Source organism: Phallusia mammillata, chromosome 6 (assembly GCF_965637545.1).
Source record: "Phallusia mammillata chromosome 6, kaPhaMamm4.hap1.1, whole genome shotgun sequence".
Lineage (NCBI taxonomy): Eukaryota > Metazoa > Chordata > Ascidiacea > Phlebobranchia > Ascidiidae > Phallusia > Phallusia mammillata.
The window spans coordinates 10282072-10297575 of record NC_137257.1 but is presented as its reverse complement, the minus strand read 5'-3'; the positions used below and the strand labels follow the sequence as shown (position 1 = coordinate 10297575).

The 15504-nt window shown below is 37.8% G+C and overlaps 1 protein-coding gene, 1 long non-coding RNA gene and 1 pseudogene across 2 annotated transcripts; 2 read left to right on the top strand and 1 right to left on the bottom strand.

Moving 5' to 3' along the window:
• Positions 1-4069: 4069 nt before the first annotated feature.
• LOC145233736 (uncharacterized) lies at positions 4070-5101 on the top strand. Its single transcript, XR_013861172.1, has 2 exons — positions 4070-4349; positions 4724-5101. It is a non-coding gene; the product is annotated as an uncharacterized LOC145233736 (long non-coding RNA).
• Positions 5102-5388: 287 nt separating this feature from the next.
• On the bottom strand, positions 5389-6347 carry LOC145231976 (uncharacterized). The gene is made up of 2 exons (XM_080096452.1): positions 5965-6347; positions 5389-5852 (listed from the first exon to the last, which is right to left on the bottom strand). The coding sequence occupies exons 1-2, from the start codon at positions 6031-6033 to the stop codon at positions 5532-5534; spliced, it is 390 nt and encodes a 129-aa protein (XP_079952578.1). The 5' UTR covers positions 6034-6347; the 3' UTR covers positions 5389-5531.
• Positions 6348-9296: 2949 nt separating this feature from the next.
• LOC145234240 (intelectin-2 pseudogene) lies at positions 9297-9875 on the top strand (annotated as a pseudogene).
• Positions 9876-15504: the final 5629 nt, after the last annotated feature.

Below are 15504 nucleotides of genomic sequence, written 5' to 3'. Positions count from 1 at the left end.
TTTCGTGTGTAAAGATCCAATTTAGCATTGCTATATACTACTTTGCCATTTACATGGACATATCTGTTAATTGTTGACCTGTACCAGAAAGTAAAAGATGTACTGACGTTTACTACAAAATTGCAGGTAAAATTGCTAGCTTGTTTTAAACGCCGTTAGTTTTTCGTGTTGCATCATACCTTCGTCTAAGCTATGCCAGTATATATACATGTATTGATTTGCAACGACTGCGTCAGTGAACCAACATCATACAATTCATGTCAACAATAAACAATTTATTGCACACAGCTACCAGAAATTGTTGTGTTTTACACTGTTAGCAACATATCCATCCACACAGCGAATAGAACGTCCTAATCTGCTGTGTTTTATAACAACATACAATGCACTCGTAACACGAAGCCAGATTAGTTTAGAGGCGCTAAGCCGGCGCGTTGCGTTAACACTTAAGCATCATGCACCCGAAACAAACCGTAACGCGTTATGTCGTTAGTTCAGTTTGGAAAAAAATGAGCTAGGGTATTTTTAACGATAAGATTTATTCGGCTTAGGCGCGCCAACACAATGGACCTTAAAACAACTTTGGTTTTCGTAGGCGATCTAACGCTAACTGACCCATGTTTTGGCTCGCGGAAAACCACATACTTCAGTAGTGGTTCAGTTTGATCCAGAAGAATGACAAAAATCGGTTTGGTTACACCGCAGCTAAGTACGTTTGTAGACATGACAAAAATGTACATATGACAGGGAATGATTTTACGTATCTTTCTGTAGGCACTATCGTGCCGTATGCGTGTGTATACACCAGTGGTTCTTAACCTGTGGGTAATTATCCCCAAAGGGGTAATTTGGCATTTTAAAAGGGGTAACATAGATTTTCTGTTATAGTAATCTTTAGATTCTTGATAATCATTATTGTAACCAGCAAACATTTTGTAATGAGGGTAAAATTTATTCAAAATAATTCAATAAAATGTCAATCTTAATAGATTTCTCGGCGTCCTGCCACATTTTCAAAACAAAAAAGAACTTCGATGGCAAACGTTGTCATGTGCTTTTACTCTAAAAGTCTCAATATGTTTCACTCATACCCATGCTATTTGTGATGTCATAAAACTAGAACTAGAGCAGTGGTTCTTAACCGGTGGGTAATTACCCACTAGTGGGGAATTTGAGGATTTCAAGTGGGTAATTTGAAGTTGGGTTTGTTGTTCCATGTGTACTCTACTGGTTCTTAACCGCTGGGAAATTTCCCACCAGTGGGAAATTTAATGTTTTCAGAGGGAAATTATGTGAGTCGGGGGTCACCAAACTCGGGCCAGCGGGTCGAATCCGGCCTTGAATTAACCATTAAAAGTTAATTTAATCCAATTTTTTTCCACAACAACATGTAAGATTAATATCACCTAGTTCTACAAGACGCAGAAAATCAGAAATTTGATTGTTACGTCACAGACATTACTAAAAGTATCAATGACTGTGTTGTTGTTCACGAATGAATGCCTTTCCTCTGTTGATTGTGATGGAGTAAATGACTAATGCAAGCACATGAGACTCTCCAATATTTCACACAAATTTACTTCCTCACGAAAGCACAATTCAAACTTAATTAGATTGCAGTGTACCTGTAACGTCCCGACCAAATTGCTTCAAAATTATTTCAATCGAAGAATACTGTTTTGTTAATGTAGATCACAGTACGCCAGGCCCATTGAAGGCGCTATACCGAAGCTTCAGGGCTGATCCCAGTTATGAATTTATGTTCATCTTAATTGTTAATGTAGGACACAAAATATCAGCATAAAAATAACAGGGGGGAAATTTGAACTTGATGATTGACTTTAGTGGGAAACCACACCAAAAAGGTTAAGAACCACTGAACTAGAGTCTCTCGTAAATATCTGTTTCGTATACAATTGACGGTATAGTCCAGTAAGCTATATTAGGTGATGTTTTTCTAAAAGGGGTGATTGATATCCATCAAAACATTTTGTGGGTAACAACAGAAAAAAGGTTAAGAACCACTGGTATACACGCATTGTGGACCTAAGACGTTAGGTTGTACTTAAAGTTTTGAACACTTTTGTTGATACATGCGTTGACGCAAAATCATCCGCAATGGCACCTTGTGCCTGCAAACTGTTTGTCAAATTAGGGGTTAAGAATTAAGGCTTCATTAAGCATTTAGTATTTGACCATTACTCACTCTCATTAGAGCTTTCGTTACATATTTATTGATTGTGCACCACAGCTGTAGTACGTTTATCAGTGATCTTACAGTTGTGACCCTCGCTGTGTTGCGCTCCATAGTCTTTTAACGTCACGCAGCTATTTCCGCCTTGGTGCTTGTGTAGTGCCAATGTGTCGCTGTGCGTTATTTCTCAAAATGCTATTTAATTAACTGGAAACAGCGCTACAAACTGTCTGATCAAATATCACACACTTCCATCAAAGTGGCGCTTATTAATAACCAGGCCGCACTTAAAGCGTAACAATTTCCAGAAGCCCTTCACAAACACACTATAGTAAACAAGTTAAAGAGAAGAAACTGAACCAAGCGGTTCTGTTGGGTGGTGACAAGACATAACCGAATACAAATATTTAAATAACTATTGCTTAAATAAGGTGGGTGTACATACAGCACCACGGTCGTTTTAATACTTGCACCTTCACAACGAGACCACATCTATGAAAACACAGGACACATGAACAAGATGTTTTTGTTGCGCCATTGGTGACAAATGAAGGTTTCTCCTTGCACCATATGGAGACTTTGTTTACATACCCTATACTTTTTTACCCAAAAATTAAGTTCAAAATGAAATACCCTACTGTCTGTTGTTTAAAAACGGTAGCTATGAGTTCTTAGAAGAGAACATAACCGCTGTGCTTTTGTCACTTTATTGAACAGCAAGAACCCTTGCATACAAATCCACAAAGTCGACACATACTATCAATCACAGTTTAAAAATAAATTTAAATTTTCTTGAAGCTTCAAGGTGTTGAAACCATGTTACAAACTCCGTTCTGGAGAATAAGTTTGTCAGAGCGCTTGCTAAAAGGAAACACAACGCAAAAAAGTACTAAAGGTTCAAATTTTATAATACTCGAATATATCCGTATGGCTAAACTTTAAACAGCATAAAATATATTGCGCCACCTTGTGGTGACAAGTGCGCCACCTTGCGGCGGCAAGTCCGCCACCTTGCGGTAGACTGTGTAGACCTCTCTGTTAGCACCTGTTGTGCCTACTAAACTCGCAATATCAACTAAATGCTGGTTAGCCTAAGGCCCTGTGAAGCCCTTACTCTTGCTGCAAGTAACGAACGTTATAGTCACGATTCGATCGTATACATGTAACACTTTTCAACACTCGACACAGTTGTTTCTAACAGTGGTTGCCTCTTAATCATATTGTGAATTATCTTCACTTGTATGAGTGTGACGTAACAAAGTTATTATAAAATCCATTGTAACGTCATACGCGCAGTTGGACGCCAAGTGGCCTGGATTGGCATTCATTGTTTATTGAGATGTGTGACGAAACAGCCGGTCAAAATTTCTTGAGGGGGGGGCCATGGCACCCTGTCCCCTGAGAACTCGAGCGAGAGAACTTTGGGTACAGCAGCAATATACCCAAATATTTTGGGTAAACTGTGTTTGTTGCCCAATGGTTTATACCCAAATTTAAGTTACCCAAACGTATTTACCCTACTTTATTGGGTAAAAAATTCTTTACCCAAAATCGTTTGGGTAAAATGGCATGGATACTCTACCCCAAAAAATTGGGTTGATTGGGGAAAATGTTGGTGTTGGTACTGTAGGCACAATATTGAGGGTTTTTTTAACTGAACTAACTCTTTTCTTTTAATGTTTGTGTTTTTTTCAAATTGAACTGTTTTTCCAAGCACTTACGTGTTTAAAACTTGCAAACACTTTCAACTTGGTTTAATCTAAATTACGACCGGTTAATGGAAAATGATACCAATCGAAAATTTTTCGAAAGATCGAATATAAAAATAATAAAAACAAACAAAAAAATCCCACGCTAAATCGCCTGCCAACTGGGCTTAAAATTGCGTCATGCTTGGCTGACCGCCTGCGCTCAACTGCCAAACAAAAAGTGCGGGAATCTTAACTCCCTTAGTCCCTTGGGCTTTGCTGTTTTGCCCGTTCCTGCGTGAAAGTGCCTAAACTAGCCCTATAGAGACTAGAGAGATTGGTGCTGTACTGCTGTTGAAAGTAGAAAGTAGTGCGAAAGTTGATGGAGGAATTAAAGGTTTGACCGATTTTGTCGAAACTGTTCTTGGTGACTTGGACGTCCCACAGAAAGAGATTGATACTTGGAAGTAAGTTTCATATTAATTATTAATGACGTTTATGGTTGAAAAGAGATTTTTTAATAGCCCTATGTTTTGTTAAATCTTGCGTATGGGATAGCATATTATGGTTTGTATTTGTCTAATCACAAACATTACTGCCAAGGTAGTGGTGTATATAGAATACATCGTTCAGACGTTTCGACAATCTCTGTTGTCATGATCAGTGCCAGAGATTGTCGAAACGTCTGAACGATGTATTCTATATACACCAGTACCTTGGCAGTAATGTTTGTGATTAAACTACTTTTCAAGTCCGTGTATAGTGTTCCTATGTATTTGTCTAGATTTGGTAATTTACTATGTTGCTATTGTTTGTTTGCTGGTAATATTTAAATATTCAGGCAAACACAACAAGGTTCGAGAGAAACATTGGGGGATCGTCAGCTACCCATCTTGGTTGCACATGGAGATATTTCTTTCGCTTAAAAAATAACCTTGTTTTCTGAGCAAAACCCTGTAGGCTACTGAGAGTGAATGGTATCATCAAAGGCATCACAGCCTTATTGTCATTGTACTGTGTACTTTACTATGAATACTGTCTGCAATCTGCATGTTGATAAAGTTTTACAATTTTTGCAAGTATCATTTTGATATTCTAGACTTGTCAATGTATGAATAATTGTGTTGTTGGTGTAATTAGTTTTTTCGTTATGTTTTTCTTCTGTAGCATGTTTGGGAAAAAAGTGTGTTTCTTCTAACAATAAAACATGAAATCCGTATGATTTTTGTGTAAAAAAACGTTCGATCAATTTTGGGCAAAATGTGTAAAAACCCAAAATAATAACCACAGATAATTAGGTAAATTCGAATTATACCCAAACATTGTTGGGTAATTCAATAGGGTAAAACTGTATTTTACCCAATCAATTTTGGGTTTAAACTACCCAAAAACAATTTGGGTTTCCCCACCAAGATACCCAACGTTTTTGGGTTATTTTTACCCAAATTGGTTTACAGTGTATAAACAACTTACATATAAACAAATAGTGTAAAAAAATCATAGGAAACAGAACTGTGTAAATAATTCAACAAAATTAACTATTAACAGTGCATAGATAAGACAAAGAAATGTTGTGCAAGAAAACAATGAAAATAACAATGTGTGTACGCGCACATTACACCCCCCCTCTCAGTTCACGTCCTACACCGTTAGGACTCGACATTGGGATAAAATACAGTTTGTCGCAGATTTCGCCTCGGTCGCAGATCTTCCAATCGTTCAGCCACATTATGTATGTCAGAGCCCAATCCGGTATCATCATCGACGGGCGCAGTATTTTTCTTGCCGCTGTCTTCATGGTTTCCGTCTTCAATCGGTTCGCTTTCAGCAGGATCGTCTTCAACTTCTCCACGCCCCGTCGCTCTTTGCATAGCACTGTTGTCATTGGCAGTTGGGACCCAAAAGTGACTGTGGGGTTTTCTTCGCCACCCTCTCCTTGTCTGTCGTACTTCATGTCGACCTTCTTCAATCTGTTATAATGCACCGTTTGAATCGCACCTTTTTCGTCCTGAATCTCATAATTCACGGTGCCTTGTGTTGCTATAATTTTAAAGGGGCCTTTGTAAGGTTGCAAAAACTTACGATTACCATCTTTTGCCACCACCGTGTTTTCCAAAAGGACGATATCACCCTCTCGTAATGGTGCTCCATAGATTTCCTTATTGTATCGTTCCTCCATTTGTTGTCTCTGTACTTCTAATGTTTTGCGCGCGACCTCCTCCGCAAGCAATAATCGGGATCGCAATGCTTCCAAATGCACGAATGGCTGGGTAGCTCTTGTCTGTCGTGACGATATAAGGTCTGCCGGTAAGCGTAGTTGGTGACCTGTTAACAGAAAATGAGGGGATAAACCAGTACTTTCGTGGCGACTGGCATTGTATGAAGCTACGACTGCCGATATCGCCTCGTCCCACCTCTTGGAATCGCGCTGTACATAGTTGCGAAGCATCGAAATGATTGTACGGTTATTTCTTTCGACGCCACCGTTCCCAGCTGGGTGGTAAGCTGCCGTGCGGCTTTTAGCGCACCCCATCAACCGCACCAGTTCTGTAAACAATTCGCTTTCAAAGTTCCCGCCACGGTCAGAGTGAATAATCTCCGGGACGCCATGGACCGTAATGCACCTGTGGAACAAACTACCCGCAGTTTCATGAGCACTCTGGTGTCGCATCGGCCATGCTCGAACATACTTGGTAAACAAGTCACAGGAAACTAAAACATACTGATACCCAGACATGGTCAGAGGCAATGGTCCCAAAACATCGATCTCGATTCGTTGCATTGGTCGCACTTCTTGTGAAGGTACCAGATGTGCTCGTATGGTCGTGCTGGGTTTCTTATTCATATTGCACATGTTGCACCTCCGACAGTGTGCCTCGGTGTCCTTCCTCCACTGAAACCAGTAGAAACGTTCAGATATTTTTTCCACAAAGAGCCAAGACATGGCAAGCGGCCAACACGTTTTCCCGCATGGAGATGAGTACGACGAGTTTGGTTACTTCTTCAGAAGCCTGAGTAACACAGTCATCGTTAACAAACAGCACATTATCACGACATGTTAACTTGCTAAAAACACTCCAGAAATGCCTGGACTCGGCGGATAGATGCTTAACATTACGAAACGATGGCCTAATACCTCGTTGAACCCAAGATAACACCGGTTTCAGATGTTGATCGGTGTGTTGGGCTTCTACAATCGTAGATAAATTATACCCGGATACATCTCTTAAATCGACTGAAAATACCTCCGTCTGTGCTTCACCATATACGGAAACCCATCATCTTCAGGAACACGGCTCAATGCGTCGGCATTCGAATGTTTGGCTCCCGGTCTGTGAGACATTTCAAAGTGGTAGGCGGCCAAGTGTTCTACCCAACGTGCGCACTGACCGTACAATTCGCGAGATCGCCAGAGCCATCGTAACGACGAGTGATCTGTTCGAAGAAGGAAGTTTTTGCCCAACAAGTAACAACGAAAAAGTTTGGTCGCAAAAATTACTGCTAATAGCTCTTTACGGGTAGTGGAGTAATGTCTTTCCGCTTTACTCAGAGTTCGACTTCCGTATGCTACCACGTGCTCCCTTCCATTGATCACCTGTCCAAGAACACAACCAACAGCATTATCGGAGGCATCGGTATCTAACACAAACCGCTTTGTAAAATCTGGATAACGCAGCACAGGAGCTGTGGTAAGCGCTAGTTTTAATGATGAAAACGCTTGTTGACATTGATCAGTCCATATAAAACTGCAGCCTTTTTCAGTTCATTTATGTAAGGGAGCGGCAATAGATGCATAGCCTTTTACAAACTTGCGATAGTAGGATGTTAAGCCTACAAATTGACGCACATGTTTGACACTCCTCGGGATCGGCCATTCTTTGACAGCCCGAACCTTATCGGGATCACATAAAATACCTTGCTTTGAGACAATGTGACCGAGGAATCGCACTTCATCTTTAAAGAGGTCACATTTCGACGGCTTGAGGGTTAACCCAGCTTTGATCAACCTTAGTAGAACATCCTCCAGACGACGCATATGTTCATCGAAGCTCCTGGCGTAAATAATGATGTCATCTAGATATGCAAGCGCAACTTGCCATTCAATGCCCTGCAGTACAATTCGCATTAATCTCTGAAAACTAGCCGCAGAGTTACATGAGCCCATCGGCATGACGTTGAACTCAAAAAGGCCCATGTGACAGGCGAATGCAGTCTTTTCTCGTGAACGTTCCTCCATTGGTATTTGCCAATAGCCGGATTGGGGGGGACAAGGTGCCATGGCCCCCCCCCCCCTCAAGAAATTTTGACCGGCTGTTTTAGTATTAAGTCTTGCAATTTCAGACAAAACTGTGAATAGCAATGTGCGCTATTTTGTGCGTAACGCATTGATGCTCGTCACACATCTCAATAAACAATGTATGCCAATCCAGGCCACTTGGCGTCCAACTGCGCGTATGACGTTACAATGGATTTTATAATAGCTTTGTTAGGTCACACTCATACAAGTGAAGATAATTCACAATATGATTAAGAGGCAACCACTGTTAGAAACAACTGTGTCGAATGTTGAAAAGTGTTACATGTATACGATCGAATCGTGACTATAACGTTCGTTACTTGCAGCAAGAGTAAGGGCTTCACAGGGCCTTAGGCTAACCAGCATTTAGTTGATATTGCGAGTTTAGTAGGCACAACAGGTGCTAACAGAGAGGTATACACAGTCTACCGCCAGATAGCACACTTGCCGCCGCAAGGTGGCGCATTTGCCACCTATTTTACATATGTTTTGCAATGAGTTTCTGGTTCATTTTTTAGCAAGCAAAAATTTTATCACAGAATAAACGATAATTGTTCAACTAGCACTGCACCGCAAGTGCAGCCTCTTTTCAAATCGGTTTTAAACGATTTTGCGCAAAATCAAAATAACTGCTGTCACGTTTTTGCACGTCGGAGAACTATCGTGCCGGAAACGAATTAAAAAAAGTACAGCGAGAAACATACGTTGGTTGCTGCAGGTCATTGTCGTTGTTGGGTTTTGCAGAAACACCAAAGTCAAATACGCCGATATATATATATATATATATTTATTATTCTTTTTTGTACCAAGCAGCATGATGAAAACTTTAAAGAGGATAACCGTGTTTATTTTAGGTGAGTAACTTGACATTTACTTAAATTTGCAATTTTTGTAAAAAAATCTATATGCAGCTCAACTATTATTGAAATCGGAGTCGTGTTCAGGACCAATGTTCAAAGATTGCAAAGATGCTTTAAGTCAAGGTTACAACACTTCCGGACTTTATATTTTGAAACCAGACGTCAATGTCCATGCATTTCAAGTTCTGTGATCTGTTTTTGAATAATATTCTAAACCTCCTTATAAGCTTAGTGTTTTAAAGCAGGTGTATTGCGACATGTCCACAGGAGGAGGTGGCTGGACGCTGGTGGCTTCAATTAACGAGGATGATGTATATACTAATGGTTGTGAAAGATGGTTGCCGGGTGTGTATTGATGTCTGTTATAAAACTGTTTTGTGATTAACACATTCTATGGCTTTTACAGATTCTGGAGCCTGGGTTAACCGAAAACCATTTGGAAAACTTGAAAATGCGGCAATGGACGATTATAAAAACGATGCATTATACTCACTTAATGTAAGTACTCACTTAATTATACTCACTAATGTTTGTGTTCTGACTGTGGCTAAATGTCGGCATCTTTGGTTTGGATATTCTATAACTTTATATTTTGCGTAATAACTGCCTTTGGCCCAGTCTTAAACTACCATTACTATGAAACAGAAAATCGTTTTTCTTAGGCTTCAGATTTAATGATATGGCACGTGCCCAACGACTTGGGATTGCCTTTAATTGCTGATCATGCATTCTTCAAATATCACACCACAAACGGATTTCTTCAGAAATATGGATCAAATCTGGACGCTTTGTTTACGCAATACTTTTCCTTAACCCGGATTATACCCAAAGGTTAACAGCGTAAAATGTTAGAATAAATAATTTGATTTCTAATTTTGGTCATTTGATTTTAGGTATAACTCAAGCAGTGATTAAGTGTGTACAAACAGATGTAAAAGAAATTTGGGGAAATGACCGTTTAAATTCTACCACGGAAAGAAAACTTGACAAAGTAAGCAGATGTCTAAGCTAAAAACAAACCCAAAATAGAGGTATCGTAAATCTTTGTCATCTTATAGTATATGGCTTTCCAAGTCAAGCCACATAACAAAGCACTGCAAAATAAATTAAAAATGTCACCAATATAAAAGAATCAAAGCAGCTAGATAAAACCGATTTGCCAAAAAATGTTCTTAGTTTAAACTAATCCTTCTGTGTGACTAAAAGTTACGTTAAATTTCAAGTTCAAGAATGTGCCTGGTGCACCTAAGGTGATTTAAGTAAAACATGCTAAGAAGACAGCACCATATTTTGTTGTTGTTGACAGATGACTTTATACTACGACGAGCAAACGGGAATAGATATTAATCATACGGGAAACTACAGGTAAAATTCCCCTGCTTTAAGTTTTGTTATTTTATGCTGTTTAAATTACTAGCTTAATGTCATCGAAGTGAACTAAGATCGTCACAAATATTTTAGTATCAGTGAGGACAAACCAATTGAGGTTGCAATAGAAAAATCGTCTGAAGCTACAATGGCATTAATTTGGATTCCAAAGCCAAACAGTTATTCCAACATGCGACTCGAGGTAACCGTAGGGCGTAAAAGTGAAAAATGCATCGCTTTTTCATAACCAATTGAAAATTATACAACAGTAAATCTTGGTTTGAAATATAAACCAATGTGCAAATTTGATTTTGTCTGGATCCTGCATATAAACATGTTTCAATAATAAAAATAAATTACTTCATGTTTTAGTTTGAGCACCGCTAGTGCCATAGCAGTTAAACAAACCCAAGTCCCAAGGAGGAACACACTTTATTTATAAGCGTTTAGATAATAGTATTTTTATGTATATTATAGGTCTCACTAGGATCATTTGGTATGTCCAGTTGTGAGAGTTATTCCAGTGGTGCGTCGAATTATGCCATAAGTTACTCGACTGGCTGCAACGATAATGTTTGCAAGGTTCTCTTCCGTTTTATTAACTATGTAGTAAGTATACCGTTTGTGCGTTTTTACAACATTTACTGAAGACGATTACATAAGAATTTTTAAATCACTTTTTTGTCAGTTTGTTATTCAAATGGAATTAATAAGTTTGTTTTAATGAGGATCTGGTTCTAGACATGAGCACATCTATTTTATCATGCAGAAATGGGGAGGTGATTGGGAGGTACATGGAATTCCATCGATGTATGTCAACAGAATAAAGGAAACTGTCATCTCAATGGACATACCCGACCTAGATAGGGCAATGTTGATAGGGTACATGGAAATCAAACGGTACCGAATTTTTCAAGTCACTTTTTATTCCATGCAAGTCCTGAAGCTTAAATCTTTATTCCGAATCTTTTTATATTTTTTTATAAATCTTATACTTTTACATGGAACTGGTTGTGAAATATACTTTTACATGCAACTCGTTACGTATGAAAAAGTCAGTCTTTATTCCATACAAATCTTAAAGCATGGTAATTTTTCTTTGCAGTCAAGACTACTATTCAGAAATTCCGGATGACATATTAAAATGCGTTGGTAAGCTCACTTTGCAATAAAACATAAGTGGCTGTGTTGTTAAAAAGATATTTTTTCAGACAAGGTTCAGGATAGCCAATACAAAGATCACCCAAGCAGCCTTTCTGTTCCTGTTATTTTTGTCAAGGGAAGTATGGAATACAATGGATCGGATGTAACTCCTGGTTTTATCGAACTGAGAAAATATGACGCCTTTGGAATTCCGTACTCCATATGTCCTGGAATCAGGTTGTATGTTTACTAAAAAGTTGTATAGCCTACTCTAATCAGAAGTACAAACCAACGTAGTTCACGGTATCAAATGTATAACAAATATTTTAAAGTAAACTCACTGATGATCTGTTAAAGACATTTTAAGTAAGTTTGTTTTAAAATGTTTTGAAAAGTGTTTTCAGTTGCTTAGGAGTTTTTTTGCATGTTCCGCTGATTTTTGCTAATGAGCAATTAAACTATGATCAAAACAATAAAGAGGCAATTACAAAAAATAGTTTGTAACTTATACAATGCCAAGACGAAATAACATTTAGTTATAATATTTTGAATAAAGCACATGTATGTAAATTTTATTGTTAATTTAGCTTTAGGTTGAGTAAACAATAACTGGTAGACTGTTTGGAAAAAAGTCGCCCAAGGCTATCACAAAGCACTTGGGAAAATGAACACTTAGAAAATTGTTTGTTTTGTTATTTGTAGATTAGGAAATGAAGCAGATCCCGCGTTGTTTTGTGTTGGGGGAATTGGAAGCGGTGCAATACGCTCCTCTTTACGGGAATTTACGGATTTCGCTTGTGGGTATTGACTTGACTGTACTTAACCTTTTTCTTGTTTTTTTCCAAAGCAATTGAATGATTCAAATAGTTTTAAAACCTCTTATACATACCGTATCACAATAACTTGTACATACCGTGCGGTAGAACATTTTACATAATAGATATTCAAGGAAGTGAATCTAAAGCGTGTTTTCATAGGTAGGAAATTCCAGCATGAATAGACCTAGTATTTGCATTCTTCGTTTTATGAAGCAGTGTATTGTTTTAACTGCTTGAGTTTGTGGAATAAAATTGAGGTCGCATTTAAATGACACTTTAAAGTAGGTTACCCCAAATTCAAAGACCAGAAAACAACTCTGAAACAAATACTACTGTAATAAACTTTAAGTTTGTGTCGAGAACCAAGTAGATTTAGCTTATATTTTTGGTACTTCAGATTAAACTATAAAATGCAACAAAGCATTTTTTGTTGGTAAGGCACTCGCAGATACTATATAAGGGAATCTTCTTTTCTAAAAGCTCCGTGGACGTTGCTGTGTACATTTTTCAACTATACGTTGTCTTGAGTACTTATTAATTTTGTTTCTCAGCCTGGGATATGCTTCCAGCTCATCATATTAAGCGGGCAACTTCACCGTCAGGAAAACATGTCACCGATTTGGATTTGACTCTTCTTTTCTTCTATCGTTAAATGGCTGGGACAAAAATTGATTTGATATTCGAAACACTGGAACATTTTATCATGAGTGTATTCTATACGTTGTAAAGTTGACACATAAACATGCCACCTCATATATGATTTACGCAGTCGAATTCAGTCTTTGTCTAAAAATACTTCATAGCTTTTCAATTTGAAGTGTTAATTTGAAAACCCTTATACCAACTACACAATAAGCGTTTGTATATTTTTGTATGTCCATAATTCCTATTAGAGAATTCCCTTAATCTGATGCCCTAAAACTAAACAATAAAATTCAACAGTGTAGCCCTCGCTCAAATACTTTGCAGCTCCGGTTTTCTTGTGAGTAATTTATCACAAAGGTAACATCTTTCACATTTACAATATGTGTCCTTGCGTTTTCATGCAGCTTTGTTTAATCAAATGTAAATTTAATTCGAAAATAAATCAAGTTACCATTGTAGTTCTTGCGAGTGCAACAGAGGTGTAAGTAAATATTCGCTAATGAGTCTCAAGGTGATAATCGCGCCACTACATATTGTAGGTACCATCGTCCTTAACCTGGAAACTCATCATAGTGTCCTGGAAACTCATCATAGTTGTCTTGCACTTCGGTTCGTTTGTTTATTAATTTAAAAAAAAACAATGCGACGCAAAAAAATAAAGGTCTGAAATAAACCAGTGCGGTTTTATATATTCCCGAAAAAGGCGTCACAATCACTGCACAGGACAAAACATACGATTAAAAACTCGTAAACACCAGATTCCAAAGTCCCATCTACATACTTATTAACTACGAAAGGAAATATTGCAAAGTTAAAATATGATTTTGCAATTCAGTTGAGTTTAGTTCTTACACATTTTAATTTCCTCGCAAGTTTGAGCTAGCGAGTCGAACCGAGCTATTTCGATAAACAACTGTTGCAAAGTTTGCACAAATTATCATTGCAATCGCTACACCAGCATCATCTTGGGTCTTTATTGCAGTAATATTGGGTTTAAGCTGTATGCTTGTAAAATTATTTATTTTCCATTATCCCAATTCAGTCGTATCTATCTGGGGTAAAAGAATATTTTTCTATCTGCAAAACAAACTGTCAAAACGCTATTTCCAATCGACGTGTCTCACTACAATATACCTTAGGTACTGCAAAAATCATATGCATTGTTTTCAAATGCTTTGGAGACGGTATTTCATAAACGGAACTCTATTTTGTACGATTTCGAATTTGACAATGTCTTAATGAGGGACGGTTTTAATGCAACCAAGCTCAAGGACTTATAATAAGATCGGATTTTTGTGTATGCCCCCAATTCGTTTAATGTCCATTTTCGGAAATAAAATTAGTAAAAGAAAATGCAAAATTTAATAATAATATACAAACGAAATGGCATGAATAAACATGATGCAGTAATCTGATGCAATCATGTGCAAAGGATGATGCAATAAACAGGGCGAGGAGCGAAATCGTGCTATTTCCAAATTTAAAACTTGTGCACATGGTTGTGCAATGGAATAGCGTCACGTAATTTATATTTAGATTTCAATACGTTTTGTTTCACAAAGTCGCAAGTTGTCAAAAGTTACCAAACTGGGATCCAAACAAAACAAAAATTCAAAAATCTAAACGTTTGTTGTTGATGATAAGCAATATTTTTTTGAAAAATCTTAAAAATATCCATTCTGCTTAAGTTAGTGCGAGAAATTCTGAAACTATCAAATAAAAGTTGTAAAATGCAATTCTTACGATAAAATTTGATTGTTGGCGTGTAGGGTACCCTGCGGTGTTGTAAACAAACTGACAAACGGTTTTTGATCAACAAAAACTCAAGTACAGATACTGCAGAGATGGCTATGTAATTTTCTATGCAGGAACCGAAATTTTGTTGGTGGGTCGGCCAACATTGTCAGCGCGTCGCAATTTTCCATCGGAAACTGAACTATATTGCAAGTCATTATGTATTGTCATGATTCAATCGAAACTATAAGTGCACAGCAGGGGTCACTAATCTTCGAAGTTAAAGTTGCTGTTTGTTAAAATAGTCATGAAATAGTCATGAAAAAACACTTCTGAACTGAAATGCTTGAAAAGTCGCAAAATGGTCATTTATTAGCCAGGCAGACAAACGTCATTGAATTTCGTACATCAAAATAAAAGTTATTTTTTATACTGAAACTTATATCCACCTAAGACGACATACAAAATTCTTCCATCGTTGTTTGCAAAAGGAAATTGCTTGTCACAACAAGCATGTTGCATGTTGCGCAAATGCATGCAGCTGAAAGAAGCGCAATAATACTAAAAAAGATTATTCGTGACTTAATCGGAATAAAACTGCCAAGATTAAGGTCCTCATATCAGTGCGCTTTTGTTCGATTGGGGTGCGTAACAAAAAATTGTAACGGGTTTGGGCGGAAAAGATATTTCATGTGTACCAAGGCGCTTATCAAATCACTAAAATATGGAAACTGATGCAAGAGGCGAAGAACATAAA